Source organism: Ostrinia nubilalis, chromosome 21, assembly GCF_963855985.1.
Source record: "Ostrinia nubilalis chromosome 21, ilOstNubi1.1, whole genome shotgun sequence".
NCBI classification, from domain to species: Eukaryota; Metazoa; Arthropoda; class Insecta; order Lepidoptera; family Crambidae; genus Ostrinia; species Ostrinia nubilalis.
In genome coordinates this window covers 8,120,424-8,137,760 of record NC_087108.1, presented here as the reverse complement: position 1 = coordinate 8,137,760, position 17,337 = coordinate 8,120,424, and the positions used below count along the sequence as shown (strand labels likewise).

Here is a 17,337-nt window from a genome sequence, read left to right as displayed (position 1 = left end):
AGATCAATAATAATATTGTTAAAAAAACAGCTGATCCATGTAGCATTCACAATAGATGTTAGAACACCCTGTCTTCTTCTTCTTCTTTGGTTTATGGCGATGAACTTGCGTTTTTTCGCCACTGAGGGCACACTATTCCGCCAATGTCACGTGCGCAGCTTTTACACAGTGTGGTTAAATATTTTTATGAGCTGTCAAAACGTCACTCTCCAATAGATTTTGTATGGCAAATGGACTTGGACGTCATTAGTTATTAGGGCTAGAATGGAGCTAGCAACGACTGGGGAAGATTTTCGTATCTTGCACGTCTACTCAACAACGGGAGTTCTGTGCTTCTCAACTCTATGCGTCGCTTTCGGATTCGGAGTAGTTTCGGAAAGTCAGACGGTGCTTTGAAGTTTACATCGTACATTGTATTCGCTGAAGATGTAATGTAATATAGCATACCAGTGGTGCTTCCGCATGGTGAGCGTGAACTTGGTGCCGCACTCCTGGCACAGGTCGCTCTCGGCCCACGGCGCCTCGGCCGGCAGCGCGTCGAGGAGTCTATGCAGCAGCTGCTTCGTCGCCACCTGCATGTCAAATACAAAAGTTGATTTTATGATAACCTAACATCTAGAACAGGGTTTCCTAATTTTTTTTTGCCAAGGAACCCTAATTGATTATACTTTTCCTAGCGGAACCCCCGTACTACTCCGCCCGCACGCCCTGCCCCTCCCTTGTGCGTAAACAAGTCGGTGCGAGCGAACAGCGTCGGTCACGAAACGTGGGATAATATTTTTTACGGAACCCTTGCGGCCTTTCCACGGAACCCCAGGGTTCCGCGGACCACCATTCGGGAACCGCTGACCTAGAAGAAAGTTGATTTCGTATTATCTGAAGCACACCTTTTAAAATTTGACACTGAGTTTAGTCACACTCACATGAGACTCGATGAAGTACTGCTTCGAACTCGAGAAGGTTCAGAATTATGATTGCACTCCACAATGACTATGTATTGAGCATTTATATGGATTAATAATATTGATCCATGGCATTGAGTACCACGTGGTATTGCAGATAATAGTGGGCCAAACAGTCCGCATAATATGTAGCACGCCCAGTGAAAACTAGTACTTTGACAACGGCGTGGCAGTTACCTGGTAGTTGAAGATGGAGACGCCATCTTTGTTCTCCTGCGCGAGGCAGGCGCCGGCGCGCACGAGCGCGCGGCACATCGCGCCCTGCCCGTTCATGTAGGCTAGCAGCAGCGGGGAATTACCCTGCGAGATATTAACGACATTCAATTCTTCACCGTGCGTACGGTAGTAGAGTGCGGGAGAGGTGACAAGTGACGTAACTTTTTTTTTTTAAATAGTCCCAAACTAAGCAAAGCTTGTACTATGGGTACTACTAGACAACGGATATAAACATACTTAAATACCTTTTTTTTTTATAAATACATACATATTATACATAGAAAACACCCAGTCCAATACAAACAAATATATTCATGCACACAAATGTTTGTACTGTACGGGAATCGAACCCGTAACCACCGGAATAATAGTCCGTTTGGAACCACTACACCAAACGGCCGACCAACTGCGGTGCTACTCCGAAAATTTAGCGAAGTTTCGAATGTTGCCATCCCTCTCACGCAAAGCGAGATGCCAGCATAAACCACGCTGTCAGATAGATCCGTGGGCTGAGTGTGAGTTTGCATCAAACGCGCTCACTACAAAATGTATGAAAATTGTAGTTTTTGAACGTTTCCCGCTAGGAGCGCTGTACAATCCGTCATACATTATTTTAATGTCATTTTTTGATTTGATGATTCAAAAACACTTGGTTATGTAGTTGTAGTTGTACTTGCAGTATTCATTAAACAAACTGAAATCATTGATAAATGCTATTTTAAGTCTTAATGTTTGTTATGTATACTAAGTAGGGGTAGAAACACCTTACCTGTAAATCAGTCCTATTGATGGGGTAGTCCGGCATGAACTCGAGGAATATTTCGCATATCGTGGCTGCGTTGTCTTTTTTGCACCAGCATAGCTCGTGTAGAGGGTTACGTCCTGAAATATTTTTAGATATTATTTTCTAGACAGAACGTATTTCTTTGAGTTCAAGTTTATAAAATTAATCGTGCAGATCAGACTTGGGTGGTTAACAATAATGATTCAATCAGTTGACAATGATGGCTGAGTCAGCTGCAGTGGGTCTAGACAAAGTGCAAATTATAATCGCAAACCAGTCGAAAAGTGGTCGAAAAGCCCCTTTTTTGTATGGAGTTTTGACGGATTCGATTTTCGATTCGATCAAAAAGTGCGTTTTGTCTAGGGGGGCAGGTGTTGTATTGCTAGCGCCACTCTTTAGGTCAGTGGTGACGTCATGGGATATCATCGCGCTGCACTTACCCTTGAGGTCGGCGTTGTATCGGCGTAACACACTCACCTTTAAGGTTGGCTGCAGCTGTATCAATGTCCGTGTCGGTGAGTGGAGCTCGCGCGGCGGCGGCGTGTCCACTCGCCGCTAACATGCAGCGCGGTGTCCCCAGTGTCGCACTCACCTTTGAGGTTGGTGGTGGCGGCGGCGGCGGCATCATCAACACACTTACCTTTAAGATTAGTAGCAGCGGCGTCTATATCAGTATCGGCGAGTAGAGCTCGCGCGGCGGCGGCGTGTCCCTCGCGCGCCGCTACATGCAGCGCGGTGTCCCCAGCGGCGTCCACCGCGCCACACTCGGCGCCTCCACTCGCTAGCGCGCTCACGATGACGGCTTGGCCTGCGCCCGCTGCCACGTGCAGGGCTGTGCGTCTGAGTAGATATTATTCAGCATTAATTTAAAAGTTTCATAACCTTAGAAAAGATATGTACCGATAGCAAGCACTGGCTATTCGATTGGGACACCTTACAAATGGCGTCACCTTAAGCCTAGCGCACCAGTGAACACAGTGAACCAATGAAAACAAAATTAAAAGAAGGATACAACATTTACATAGTCCACAGTTCCACATAAGTATTTAGGTACTTACATAGTCTGCATCTGCATTACTGCATAGCGACACAAAGAGGAGGAGGAGAGCCTTTCTATAGCCACCAAATGGGAGTATAAATACCTTCGCTCATCTTTTTCTTGGTCGAACCCGATCCTGATTCCCTATACATTTAACAGCAGCAACACTCACTTGTGCGCGTCCCGGTCGTTCCATAGCTACCAATGAGTGTAAAAAACTTTCAGCTCGTTTCTTCCTCTGTTGAGCCCGATCCTGATTCCTTATACCTTTACTAGCTCCCACACTCACTTGTGCGCGTCGCGGTCGCCTTAAACCTTTACTAGCTCCCACACTCACTTGTGCGCGTCGCGGTCGCCTTAAACCAGTCTTTCCCAAAGTGGGCGATAACGCCCCCTTGTGGGCGCTGCAGGCTTAAAGGGGGGCGGTAAGATACCCAGAAAAAAAATCGGGACGTTGTGTAGAGGCTTGGGAGGCGTCATCTACTAGGAGGACTCTTAGACACCGACTGAGCTCGACGCTTGACTACAAAAATGGGAGGCGCTAAAAATAATTTATTCTCAAAGTGGGGAGTAGACTAAATAAGTTTGGGAACCGCTGCCTTAAACCTTTACTAGCTCCCACACTCACTTGTGCGCGTCGCGGTCGTTTGGCCTAGCGCCGGCCAGCAGCAGGCTCCGCAGCAGCACCTCGTTGCCGGCGGCGGCCGCCAGGTGCAGCGGCGGCGCTAGCGACGCGTCCTGCACGCGCGAGTTCACGTCCACCTCGACCGATAGCAGGAACATCACGCTCTCCATGTCGCACTTCTGGATGGCTACATGCAGGAAATTGCGACCTTTTTTGTCGACCTAAAAATATAAGATTAAAAAAATCATCATTAATTTGTGTCTCTAAGATTCGTGGCCCTTCGAGCCGGATAAATTAGAAGAAACACGTAGAATTTTGTCCATTGACCCCAAGCTACCCATCCTTATCGCTCGCGCGTAATTATATTGCTGTCGCGACTGCGCGACAGGCGCCCGCAGTGAGTGTGCGAGCGCAACAGCAACATAATTACGCGCGAGCGATAAGGATGAGTGAGTAGCTTGGGGTCATTGGACAAAATTCTACGTGCTCAGAGACCGGGCTTTAGTAATGAGGCACCATTCATTGTGCGAAAAACCAGTCACATGTCATGTCATAAATTACGTTTTGAAAATGGGTAGATTCCATTTTCTAACCCAGATCAAAAAAAGTATGTTACTTCATTTCATGGAATATGTCTTCGTGATAAGAATATTACAAAACTTACTGTATTATCTGAAATATATGAATCTTGAATAAAATGTATGAATATTAACAGAGTTTAAAACAGAAGACATACCTGTTCGGCCGCGGACGGATTCTTTTCTAATATAGCTTGAGCAGCTTTATTGTTCCTCGCTGTCAGCGCAGCGGCGAATGGCGACACTCCTCTATTGTCTCTGGCCGACAAGTCTATGCCCGGCTGAGAGAGAAGGAGCGAGATGATCGCCGAGTGCTGGTTCTCTATGGCGATGTGAAGAGGCGTCTTCCCTTCGAAGTCTTTGGAGTTTATGTTTGCGCCGTGTTCCAGGAGTGTCTGGAATGATTTAGCATTGTTACTACTCTGCGTTGATGATATAGAGACCTAAAGCGAAACAAAAATGCGATGAGTGCGAAATAGCATGCATCTGGACCACTTCTCGTCGGTAACTTGCCGTACACCCACGCCACAATAGGTGGAACATCTTGGCTTGCTAGAGTATATGGAGTAAACTGCTCCAGTGAGTGTGCTGAGTTACTTAAAATAGTTTACAAGTTGATTACTTTGACAGTTGATAAAGCACTCAATATTCCATCCCTATAGGTTTTATTCGTTACCTGGATGACTTCTGTAAGCCCCCAAGTACAGCACAAATGCAACGGTGTGTGTTGATCGGCGACGACGTCTGCGCCCGCACCGTTTGCGCCCGGCCGCCGCGGGGACTCCACATCGCAGCCCGAGCGGATAAGGAACGTCGCGAGCGCTTCTTTGTTCTCGTCGATCGCTCTGGAAGATAGATTTTGTCATGAGCGTACCCAGCTTTTAGGCCAGGGGTCGGCCAGTCTAGCCAAGGGGAAAGCATATCAGATTATTTTATGCACAGTTCCCTAATTAACACTAAAGAACGAAACATAAGGCAGGTATGTAAAGGCCTGCAATTTGAGAAAGAGTAGCTGACCACCCTTACAACTTTCGGAACGGTGCCTTTGGTTGTTGAAGATGTCATCGAGTGTGTGAATTGGGTGTGACTTTAATTCGTGGCAAAACTTCTCTACAAAACACTAAGCGGATAAGGAACGTCGCGAGCGCCTCTTTGTTCTCATCGATCGTTCTGGAAGATAGCTTTGGTTGTTTATGACGTCTTCGATTGTTATTGTTATGTAGTTAACACTATTAATTAATTATTCCAAGGCTACACTTCTCTAAAAATGTTTAGCTAGAAAATTATGTACATAGTTTTCAACTAGTCTCCCTCCATCAGTTTTTGTTAAATAAATAGGCATTTGAGTCGGCGCAAGAAGTTGTCAATTACAAGGATGTTAAATTAGCACAAATTGAAGAGTGTGTGTCCACTAGTGAAAACTTACTACTGTTAAAGGCGATACCGATAAGTATTTTAGCGTTGAATTTTTTTGGAATTTTAACACTATCAACGAGATCAGTACTTGTAAATTACCGCCCGTATTTACAAACAGTACTATGAGGTCTCACAGTACGCGTGGACGCACAGGGTGACACATGAACACAGAGCTCTATTCAACGCAGTGCTTTCGATTTGCTGCTTCACTTAAGCGAGCATCGTTTGAGAATACGGGCGTAAGACTTTTCAGAAGTAAATATGTGTTGAACGAAGCTATTTCATCGTATGTTCCTTTACAGGTAGTACCTACCTGTAGTCAATACAGTAATTTCTGCAGCATGCAGCAGGTAGGTACTCGTAGTTGTTACTGAGCTAAAATAGTCTGAATTTAAACTCAAGTATAACGCAATGCAATTCTGTATGCACTAACGCCAGCTTAGTATTCACGTCACTGGTTCATTTTCGTAGAATGACATAAACAATACAAGCGGCTCAATTCGGTGCACGTAGCCCTTAAAACTAAGGCGCCGACCGCATACGAATGCTGCAGCCGTAAATAATAGCCGAGACGTGGAGATGCTATCGGCAATGAGTGAAATTAAGTTTCCTTATTAGGCAACTTTTCGTAATAAGGCACATAAGTCAAAATAAGGTTATTGCCACAGAATACAATTAACTCAAAAAGCACGTTTTCTTTGTATGCATTTAAGATTTTTACAAGGGAAAAACCAGTTCAATATGCAGCAGATTTTGAATATTGTATCCACAGTTGACCAACAATGTGATACACCAAATCAAAGTTGGTGAAATGCCTTAATAAAGCAATGGCCTCTTATTGAGTAAGAAGAGTTCATTATTCAATAGATTTTTTTAAATCCATTATTCTATTATATTAGAAAACTTCTTTGTAAACTGTGGCCATTTCACCATGATGATTATAAAACAATGATATAGTAAATTAACACTAACTTGTGAAGTAAAGTTTGAAGACATCCATCGGGACCTGGGCCCCAGCAATCGGCATCAGCTCCGTTCCTCACCAAGATCTACAAATAAAACCTAAAATTATATTTCAAAATATGTATGTGGTGGTGTGGCTTATCAAGATTTGAGTCAAGTAGTAAATACCTACGGGACTATTCCCACCTCTCGTTCCCACCACTGCAACTCCTGTGTAGCCAGAATCTACAGCTTGACCGCCATAAAAACCCAACCAATGAAGGTCAAGTAATAAATATCTGAACATTACCAAAATTACACGACACAAATTACTTCCATCTACTAGTCACAAAAAGGAGTCAAATAAGACTAAGAATGACCAAGAGCAAGAAACTTTTTCGATAATAATTTCAGATGCACTATTTATTTACTCTTTAGAGCCGTTTTCGACCTAAATTCACACGCAATAAAGTCAAACTTACGCTAGCAACTTCCTCCTGTCCAGAGTCCAGGGCGGCCCACAGAGGCGGCACTCCATTCGCGTCGAGTCTGCTCATGTCTACTCCACGGACGCACAGCGCTTCCACCACTAAGCCGAGGCGGCAGTGGATGGCTAACTGAAGAGGAGTTTCACCAGCTTCCGTTCTGTTTACAAAATATTTGTGTCAAAAAATCCGGCCCGAAGGACCAAAAAAGTTTGGCTTTTCCGTCTTGAATTAAATAATAATCCAAGACAGATTACTCGAAGATGATCGCTGTAGAGTAAGGTTTAAGATATCGTGATTGAGCATCGATGCTAGCTTTGATTTCAATTTGACTGCTTATTCGGATGTTACAAACTATGTTGTCAGAAAGTATGCCATATGCTAGTCAGCCCTTTCGGGTACAGTTTTACACAAAAAATTGACATAATTTATCGTTGTACCTCGGAAGTTTAACAGACTGGGGAGTTTTATCTTGAAAATAGTAAAAATGCTTCAACTTACAAAGCATCCATATCAGCTCCATGATCGAGCAAGTAGATAGCAGTCCTCGAGTCTTCTTCGACGATAGCTTGGTGCAGAAGCGTGAAACCTTTACCATTGCGGATGTTTGGGTCCGCGCCTCCCTCGATCAAAGGCGCCACAATGTTTTTGTGACCTGAACAAGCAAAAATTCTTATGAATATAGGCATTTTAAGTCACTATGGCTCTAGATTTTTATAAAACACAAATGCTTTCAAGGTGTGTGTTGTGTTTTTATTGGGAAAAATGGCCAAGTGAGATCGATTTTAATCGATCTTAAAAATTAATTTGAAACCGGAATTTAGTTTAAGATTTCCGAAACTTAAATTTCGTAATTTAAGGTTAGCTACAAGTACTTTTTAAGTCTGTTATATCTCGCCTTGAGTCAGATTAAATTCAAGACCAATGCCATCTAACATTAACTGTCTCTAAAAATGTTAAGTAATACTTATAATAATGTCATTACAACTAACCTTCAGTAAGCGCTAAGCTAACAGGCGTGTCGCCTTCGGAGTTCTTGAGATTAAGGTTAGGCACTAAACTGGCGTTGCTGCGGTCTGTGGACGGAAAGTCGCCCTTCTCCACCTGTTTCTTGTATTCTAGGATCGCCAGTACCGCCCCCTCGTGGTTGTTTAGCACAGCCAGATGGAGTGGAGTTTGCCTGTTCATGAAAATACAAAAAAATTATAGACATTCTTACATTTAAAACATTAGAAAGCCTTGGAAACCCTTGAGGACTGAGACCAGAGTAGATACAAATGAGTAGGTCATCTTCATAGAAACGCACCGAGCGCGGTTTGTATGTGAGCGTGCCAATACGTATGCGGCGCGCACGCACACACTGACAAAATTCGGCGCAACACCCCGCTAATCCACGCTACAGTGTGTGCGTGCGCGCTGCATACGTATTGGCGCGCTCACATACAAACCGCGCTCGGTGCGTTTCTATGAAAATGACCTACTCATTTGTATTTACTCTGCTGAGACTGTCTGAGACAGCTTAGGGAGCTCATATAAAGGCGTCACAAAACGCGCGGCATCGTGCAGGATACAAGGCAATGTTGCATCATGATGTATGTATATTAGAGAGCTCAGCACGGCATATTAACCTTAAACGGTAAATATGCCCTCTATTGTATGCGAGGAAAGTAAAACGTAAACATGTCATGGGAACAAAGGAGATAGTGACGAAATATTTGTTAATTTACATATTTAGATCTAACTAGCTGACCCGGCGAACTTTGTTCCGCCTTAATGGCAATAAATAAGCAGACTTTTTTTTTTATTCGAACGGGATAAAAAGTATCCTATGTCCTTCTCCTGGCTCTCAAACTACCTCCCTGACAATTTTCAGCTAAATCGGTTCAGCCGTTCTTGAGTTATAAGTGGAGTAACTAACACGACTTTCTTCGCCGTGTCCTCTTGCTCCCCGTAAGACGTCTGTATGTTAGGCCGCGCGCCGTGCTCTAGTAAAGCCGTCGTGAGCCACGCAAGGCCGTTGGCGCACGCCGCGTGTATCTCCATCAGACCTGCCTCATTCGTGTGGTACCCTACTATAACTAGCATCCTATATGTTTATCAAGTGAACCTACCTATACACCGTGTCCTCTTGCTCCCCGTAAGACGTCTGTATATTAGGCCGCGCGCCGTGCTCTAGTAAGGCCGTCGTGAGCCTCGCTAGGCCGTTGGCGCACGCCGCGTGTAGCACCGTCAGTCCAGCCTCGTTAGTGTGGTTTAACTCCCCGTTCAGGTTTGTGGCTAGGAATACTGCTGAGTCCTGTATACATTTGGAATATTTTAGATGATGCATGAATGCAATAGAAGAGCACAAATAACTTCAGTCATATGTAGAGTCAATCAAGAGTACCTATCCCGGTGTCTCCGAGATATGGAGTAACGTTGTTTTGATAGATCATAAAAATATGTCAGTCAACTTGTCGTGATAAAAAAGATCCGATGGGAGAAAATTCTAGCTGTTAATTTATAACTACTGAATACAATGGATCAATAACACAATTAATTAATTTTTACTGATATAGTTGCTACGGATGCATGAATTTGCCAAAGTCTACTTGGCAAAGTCGTAGGTTGGCATTGGTTGAAAAATAATACCCGGAGTTTGGGTTCGGAAGCATGCCATAATTTGATTATTTATGAACGATAAACTTAGTCTAGTTGACAGCACATCAGACAATCATTTTGTTCCATAATAGCACTTACTACAACCATATTATAGGAGCTTGATGTCCCTATTGTTTGTACTTATAGACTTAAATATCTCTTACCTCAAACCACCCTTGAGCAAGAATATGCAGCAAGCTGTCTCCCGATCCCGAATACAGCGGGTTGGCGAGGCACCCTTTCTCTATCAGCTTCGCTGCAAATCCTCTTTCGACAATATTCTCCGTTTTTCCCTCCACTGGATCCTCAGCAAAGGCATTCTTGTTCGTGACCGGAGTATCGAAAGGGTTCGACCCGTTCATGACCAGCGTCTCGCTGGACGATATAGACGCGCGTCGATCGTCCACGAGAGCGTAGTACAGGGGCGGGTGTTCGTCGGATACCGTTCGTAAGTTGGTATCTAAGTTTGGCTGTTTCAGTAGTATGTCAAATATCCTTTGGTTTCGCGCTATTACTGCCTGGTGGAGAGGTGTGCTGCAAGAAAAAGTTATTTAAGTTCAGAAGTATATTAAGTCCAGGGACAGACCCAGCGATAATCGCGCTATTGCTGGGCAGTTCTCCGTACAATTGCATCAAATCCTAACTGCACGGCTAACGCCTCAGTGCCGCGCCAATGAGAATCACACAGAAACGAAAGAAAGTTTCTGAACCAGCACTAGGGGATTCTTTTTCTTCTATTAAGATGAACTTATGTTTCACTAAAAGTGGCATGAAATGATAGAGTGTGATTTATTTAATCAGACAAAAGCATCTGGGTAAAAGGATAGAATTCCTAATTAAGACTAAGTTTTTTTAAGCAATACGTACAATCCTTTTCTGTTCTGTCGATTGATGTCAGCTCCCTTAGAGATCATGGTTTCAACTATTTCAGCCATTTGGTCCATCGTGTCTTCATCGCACGAGCTCGATGTGAGTGCAGCGATGAGATGAAGAGCCGTGTCACCTTCCTCTCTGTAAGGAACAAAAACCTCTTATAATAGCTATTATTTGCAGTAAAACTCATAAAACTCGTTAATTTTTGCAAATAGGCTTTTAAAAAGCACTTTTACACGTCCCAATATTAACCCTACCACTGCTTCGGGACAATAAATGGGCCAGAGTGCTGAGAAGAAGCAGCGCAAGAAACTTAGTCACTATTGTCAGCCTCCTTTTCAAGGGTTTGATATTTGCTTTAAATTTATGAATGGGCAATTCTACAATAGTTTGTGGTAATATTATTGAAAAGTTTCTAAGGGCCCTCGCCCACGGTGACTTTTTGTAGCGATGCAGTAGCGCTGCTGTTGCGCGTTAGTAGCGTTCTGTAGTGCGTTGCAAATGCGACTAACGCGCGTTAGTAGCGATGCTGTCATGGAAAAAAGTCGCCGTGGGTGAGGGCCCTAAGCGCAAAATACAGCGACAATAGTTGGTATACTCAACTATTGTATTATACAGCCTACAAATTAAAATAATTACATAACATGGCTGGCATGGAGAAAGTAATTTTAATTAAACGCAGCAGACATTTAAACGGAATTACCACAAATTCATTGCATTCCATTTTATTCTTCCGTCGTATTACTTCGCGTACGTAACATTTGTTTATTATACTGCACCACAATTTATTTACTACGTCACAGCAGACGGTAAAGTTCTTATCGGAATCCATCTAGATAATCTCATAAGTTATTTGATTGTGTCATCGGATATAACAGGTGCAGCATTTTTATGGTGATAATAACGGACATAACGAATTGTTGAATCCGCAATATAGTAATGGTCAGTTGGTTTTTGCATGCCATACTCTGGCGAAATGTGTGATGCTACTCTAATCTACTTTACCATCACTTACATGTACCACTTTCAAGCGAAATAAATGATTTGATTTGATTTGGTGTTTAAGGACTTGTTAAATAAAGGACGTCTCTTGCGTTTACTGCACTTATGTAAATGTGAACTCAACAGAACAAATGATTTAAGTGACAGGTCTTGTAGAATTACTCTTCTTGTCTACTTCATAACCTTTATATTCGTAGGAGACTTAATTTGTACCCGCTAGGTTCTAAAAGGTAGCCTACACCAATATAATTTCCTTAAAAAGGCCACTATTTAAAAATAACGACACTATCCGTCTAGACATGTAAGTCAATTTATGACTCTTCAAAGCATTTGTCTCAGAAACATAGCTGCAGGATGCAGTATTATTAAAGTGTAGAGCTCTGTCCACACCAGCACAGACTTACCTAGCTAACACAATATACAACTTACTTGGTCGTAAGATTAGGATCAGCTCCATTCTCGACCAAGAACTTGGCCGAGAACGCGTCTCTTGAATCCACCGCCCTATGTAATAGAGTTCTGCCGCGCGGTCCACGCGCGTCGGCGTCTGCGCAATGCTGAAGCAACGTAGTGGCAATCGAGGCGCTGCGCCCTCGGAGAGCCAGCTCCAAAGGCAGCTCGCCTCGCGAAGACATAGCATTCACTATGTCCGTCAACTGCAACAAATGATAAACGCATTTTAGTTCGATAACCGCGATCCTGGTGGTTCGCAAACCGGATTGCAAGATTTGCAAGTCTACAACGCCAGCTGTTGAGGCTTCCAATCCTGCACGAGAAAATAAACATAAAATAAACAGTTTATTGGCAGTCATACGAGCCCTATGTTAATGGTGGTGGGTCATTAAGTCGAAGTCATGTAAAAATTCTCAAGGTGAGGCCGTGACTTTAAAAACTATTTACCACTTGCTTCTGACTGGTTATTTTTAATTAAAAATATTCAAAAGTCAATTAGCTTTACCAGTGTAAATAACCAACCTATTTACAAATCATATTATAATTATTTAACACATAATGTGCTTTTGCATCGATTCTTCCTCATGTGTATTTTGTGATGGATGACTGGTTCGCCACAAAACAAACAAGTGGTATTCATTACATTAATTTAAAAAAGGTGCAATGGCGTTAATAAGGCAAAACACTGACGGAATAGTCGAATTATCATTCCTAATGCTTAGACCAATTAGTCATGAGACGTCAATCAGGCCCGAAGCGGGCAAATTAAAATACAATGAACGTTAAATACAGCTCTAAGCATGCGCGACACATGCTCGCGAGTCAATGTAACTGATGAATTACAATACTCTACTTTCACAGTTGCATAATACTCTGTGCCAATTTGTTGCGGGGCTTCGATTTATTTGGCATCAAATGATTTGCTGGATGTAGTTTTAAAAAGCTTATCGCTATTATTATAATATTATATGACCCGTTTAAATAGTAATTTAGGTATAAGATGTCATACAATTTCATCGAAGTGTAAGCAATTTTACAATTCTGTCAATTTCTGTGATTTTAATTATTGTAGGAAGAACAATATAATAATTTCCTTCCAAAAACAACCATTTACATCACTACATGTACGTACATACAAGGTAATTTATGGATATTGGTTTTTCCAAGTCACTAAAAAGTTGTTTCTTTGTTATTTTTATGCACGTTAATTACTTAACCAGTCTGAATTTTTATATGGGTTGTAGGTATGTATATTTTTAAATATTTGATATATTTTTAAAATATCCATAAAATTTAAAAAAATGTCATTCTTATTTCAAAAAGCTTTCTTAAAATATCTGCTTTTGGGATGATATTTATGTTTTCTCAATAGGAACTCTGATCACAATATTAATAGTATTTTACAATGGGGGGAAAAAGAGAGTTTTCGGTTTATTTCGAATCGTCACCAATAAGGTTAAATAGGATAACTTGCGGCAAATATACATTTAATGGAAACCATGACTGTGTACGTAGGTACATAGCTACAGTCGTCAAATTAGCTCATTTGAAGTCTGAACCAACTGTGCTTGCAATTGCTATTATCAAGGAGGACCATTTGTATGAAATGAATCATATTGACTCGAATATACTGACTCAGACCAATAGTTTACGCATAATGTTATAAATAGTGTATCATAATTTATTTATTTAGTTAAAAGCTTATACAGGTTTAAGGATACGGTTCAATGAAAATGAATCAGAATTGACGTCACATATCATCACGGTATGGAATATGTATTTTTCTTCATTCTTCCTATATCATAAACTGAATTGAAGAAAACAATAAATTGTAATCATTAATTTACACAGAAGTGTACTCGTAGAAATATATTCAACACTGTGACGTAGTTGTAGGTAGTCGGTGCTTTTCAAAGCTTTTCTGATTGTTATCAAAAGCTCTCATCAGAGTTTAAAATATCATGAAATGATCTAAATGAACTCTACAATGCTTCTATTGACGCATTAAAGCAACATTAAGACAACAACTATTGTAATCCATTGTTTTTGTGATTGGAACATAAGATTTTTAAGTAGATTAGAACTAGCTACTAAGGTAGATACTAGGTACCTCTCACTTTTTAGGCCTAAGTAAAGGCTAAAAGTTCAGTGATGTCTAATTGTCTATTGTCTAAGGCACCGACTAAAGTTTAATAATAGATCTTTTGGTGCTGCAATATTGCATTTGCAAACACAATTGCAGCCATTGTATTTGTTCGAGTATCAAGACAGATCAAGTTTGAGATCTATGAAGGTTGTATAGAGGTCATGATCGCAGCCATACGCGTGATTCCCAACACACATGGTAACGTAATTTGATTAATGCCAATTGAGTTCCAATGAAATCACGTCATGTAATAAAATACAATAAAAATCATAAGAGGAATATTTTTTTTGCTATGGCCAGTTGTATAAATATTATGGTTAAGTTAGCTTAGAATTAATCGGTAGAAAAATATAGAGCGCTGATAGCACATACCTACATACTAACAATATTTTAATACATTTGGTATTCCATGTACATGTTTAATTTGAACGGGCATATAGCATAACTGATGTCCCTGCGGTAGTAGAGAGGATGTTTTTGTTACGTCAAAACGTCAGCGAGTATGATTTTGTGTGCTACAAACATGCATGCCGTGACGGCTCTGTTAAGTCACATTTTCTACTCAATTTTACGCTGCACTGTACTTGGTCTTCTGACTTACTTGTCTACCAAATTAGCGTTACAATAAGTAAATTGACAAAATTAACCATGTCAAGGATTTTACCCAACTTCTGCGAATATCGTTACAAGTTCATTGAATAGTGTAAATAATTGAAATTATGCATGGAGTCTAACAGCTGATTGACACAAGTAATTAGCAGAATGTATAACAATGCAAGTTACTAAAGTTTTGAGTAAGATTCTAGTACCAGAGTATTTTGTAAATAAACTCCCGATTTTTGAATTGAGATAATATTTAACTTGAGTGTCGCAAAAGAGTCTTTAGTTAGACATAACTAAAACTTCTAAAAACTATATTTTAGTAATAGTGACGCCTGCAGCAGCAAATTGATTGATTCAACAGTGTAAAGAGTGAATGACACCCGCGGTCGCCGGATGAGTGTGATTGATCACACGACGAAATGATCGCAGTCATCAATAGTTTAAAAGCCCTGGATGTTTAGATGTGTGTCGTAAGAGCAGTTTTAAGGAAGGTCCCAACTCCCACCCTGTTACTTTAGACTTTAGAGCAATTAATATTTTTTATTTGACTTTAATTTATAGAGTCAGGGCTATAAAATCCCTTTCAGTATTCTTTCAAAGGTTTTTTCAAACTAAGCCCAATTGCATGGCAAAGCATTGTACAGTCGTGTAAGTATGCTTTTTTCGCAGCTTAAGAGACGTCCCTTATTCCTGCTTGCTTGTTTAATTGTAAAAAGGAAATATCTCTACATAAATCTGACCGTCATCGCGTCATTCAGGATTTATGACTATTTAAAGTCACAACAGCAAAGGTGATAGATAAGATTTTCTACATAAATGTATTATATTTATTCGCTTTATTATTATTGGATAATTACATATTTACATTGGTAATATACGAGAATCTACTTATGCACGTAACCTTTAAACTGTCAACAAAATATTCATGAAGTCAACATGTTTAATCACAATCAAATACAAAAATCTACATACGAGTACATATTGTTATGTTTAATTAACGTCCATAAATATTGATATTTGCAAATATTGAAATTGAAAAAGTGACACTAAATTCAGAACCTAGGGTAGACCAACATTAAATCTCAAAATCGTGAAACTCATGAAAAAGATCTTAGAAGATCTACGACTGAAAAGCTCATGGATCATAAAGGTGTGCTAGCTGCAGCTCGATTCAATCATTGGTTGGTGCTAGAGGAAAAAGAGTCGAAAAAAGTCGAACCTAATGTTCGAACTCCTCCGATATTCTTCGATTCAAAATAATTTTGTTGCGGGTCAAAAAATAAATATATTTACCCGGGACAAACTTGACCTTCGCTAGTTGGGTTTTTATTGACGTTCAAACTGTATCTGATCCTGGCTACACAGGAGTTGCAAGGGTGGGTCCGAGTGGGTGTAGTCCCGTTAGTGGAATCTCTAGATGGCGCAGCATATTTCAGTAGGATTGACATCACCAAGAAATAATGACGATGCAGTTTTGTCATGATTATGTTTGTCGTTGCTGCCACCGGAAAAACATAGTTAAAGTAGAGACATAATAATATAACGATCGACAACCTTTAAATGTTATTTCCCCTTTAACCTTTAACTATGGACGTCGGGTCTCAGAGGCCCACCCCCCTTTCCAATTTCTCGGTTTAAACACCTTCCCGCCACGTGCTGCTCTCGACCATCTCAGTAGCTTCAGTTTTAGCTGTGTTTGGACCATGGAGGCATAAAATCCCGTCTTCCGGCACTTATTACGTGAGTAATAACCATCCAAAATTTTGTCCGGGCCTGGGAGACCCGATGACTATAATTTCCATACAAACATACTTGTATGGATGTGACTTGTCAACTTTATTTTTTTTATATTATATTATTATAATATTAAATAAATTGTTCTAGTTTAAGAATACATAATGGCAGAAAGTATCTGAGTACATTAGCTATATTATTAGACCAACTATCTAAAGAACATTTCAGGAGTAAGGTATTTCTTGTAGACGATTCTTCTTTTGAGTTTAGATGTCTTAGAATTCACCATTGCTGCAGATTCCAATTCTGAATGGTTTACATTTTGCCTATCAAAGCTCTCAAAGAAAGATAACACATGCCTGTAGAGATAATGTGTCTTAAGTGTTCTAGGCTACTGTGTATAATTTTTGTAACTTTAACCCTTGTCAAAATTTTTATTTTATGTCCTTCAGAAATTTTGTTCATGTTTTTAAGTTACATGGTTATTAATTAGCAAGGAAAAAAATATTACTATTATTTATTAATAGTCTACTGTAATCAAGGAGCCTACATGTGATGGCAAGTCAATTAACACTGAAAAACGTCTAAGTTTTTAAAATTTGCAAAAAAAATTAAAATGATGGTTAAATTTTGATTACATTTACTACTAAATCCTTTATTAATAGTTATTAGATATATATCAACTCTTTAATAAATTCAAATTGATTCAGATAAATGAAAATAAGAAGAATTTTAGATAGGGGTCTGTGAGACCCGACGTCCATGGGAGTGTGATTATTTTTTCACGTCCATAGTTAAAGGTTAAGATCGTTTCTGAATGACTGAAGTGCCTGTTATTA

At 40.6% G+C, this 17,337-nt stretch overlaps 1 protein-coding gene across 1 annotated transcript in view; it reads right to left on the bottom strand.

The window, feature by feature from the left end:
• LOC135082280 (rabankyrin-5) overlaps positions 1 to 17,337 on the bottom strand; it is a 47,228-nt gene that overhangs the window by 1,493 nt on the left and 28,398 nt on the right. Inside the window, exons 6-20 of the mRNA XM_063977058.1 lie at positions 11,992 to 12,218; positions 10,555 to 10,698; positions 9,852 to 10,221; positions 9,159 to 9,343; positions 8,040 to 8,227; positions 7,549 to 7,702; positions 7,045 to 7,207; positions 6,593 to 6,669; positions 4,881 to 5,049; positions 4,363 to 4,599; positions 3,630 to 3,847; positions 2,603 to 2,802; positions 1,948 to 2,060; positions 1,140 to 1,262; positions 448 to 572 (exon numbers count right to left, since the gene is read on the bottom strand). Coding sequence (XP_063833128.1) covers positions 448 to 572; positions 1,140 to 1,262; positions 1,948 to 2,060; positions 2,603 to 2,802; positions 3,630 to 3,847; positions 4,363 to 4,599; positions 4,881 to 5,049; positions 6,593 to 6,669; positions 7,045 to 7,207; positions 7,549 to 7,702; positions 8,040 to 8,227; positions 9,159 to 9,343; positions 9,852 to 10,221; positions 10,555 to 10,698; positions 11,992 to 12,218 — 2,693 coding nt within the window. The remainder of the gene's footprint in view (positions 1 to 447; positions 573 to 1,139; positions 1,263 to 1,947; positions 2,061 to 2,602; positions 2,803 to 3,629; positions 3,848 to 4,362; positions 4,600 to 4,880; positions 5,050 to 6,592; positions 6,670 to 7,044; positions 7,208 to 7,548; positions 7,703 to 8,039; positions 8,228 to 9,158; positions 9,344 to 9,851; positions 10,222 to 10,554; positions 10,699 to 11,991; positions 12,219 to 17,337) is intronic.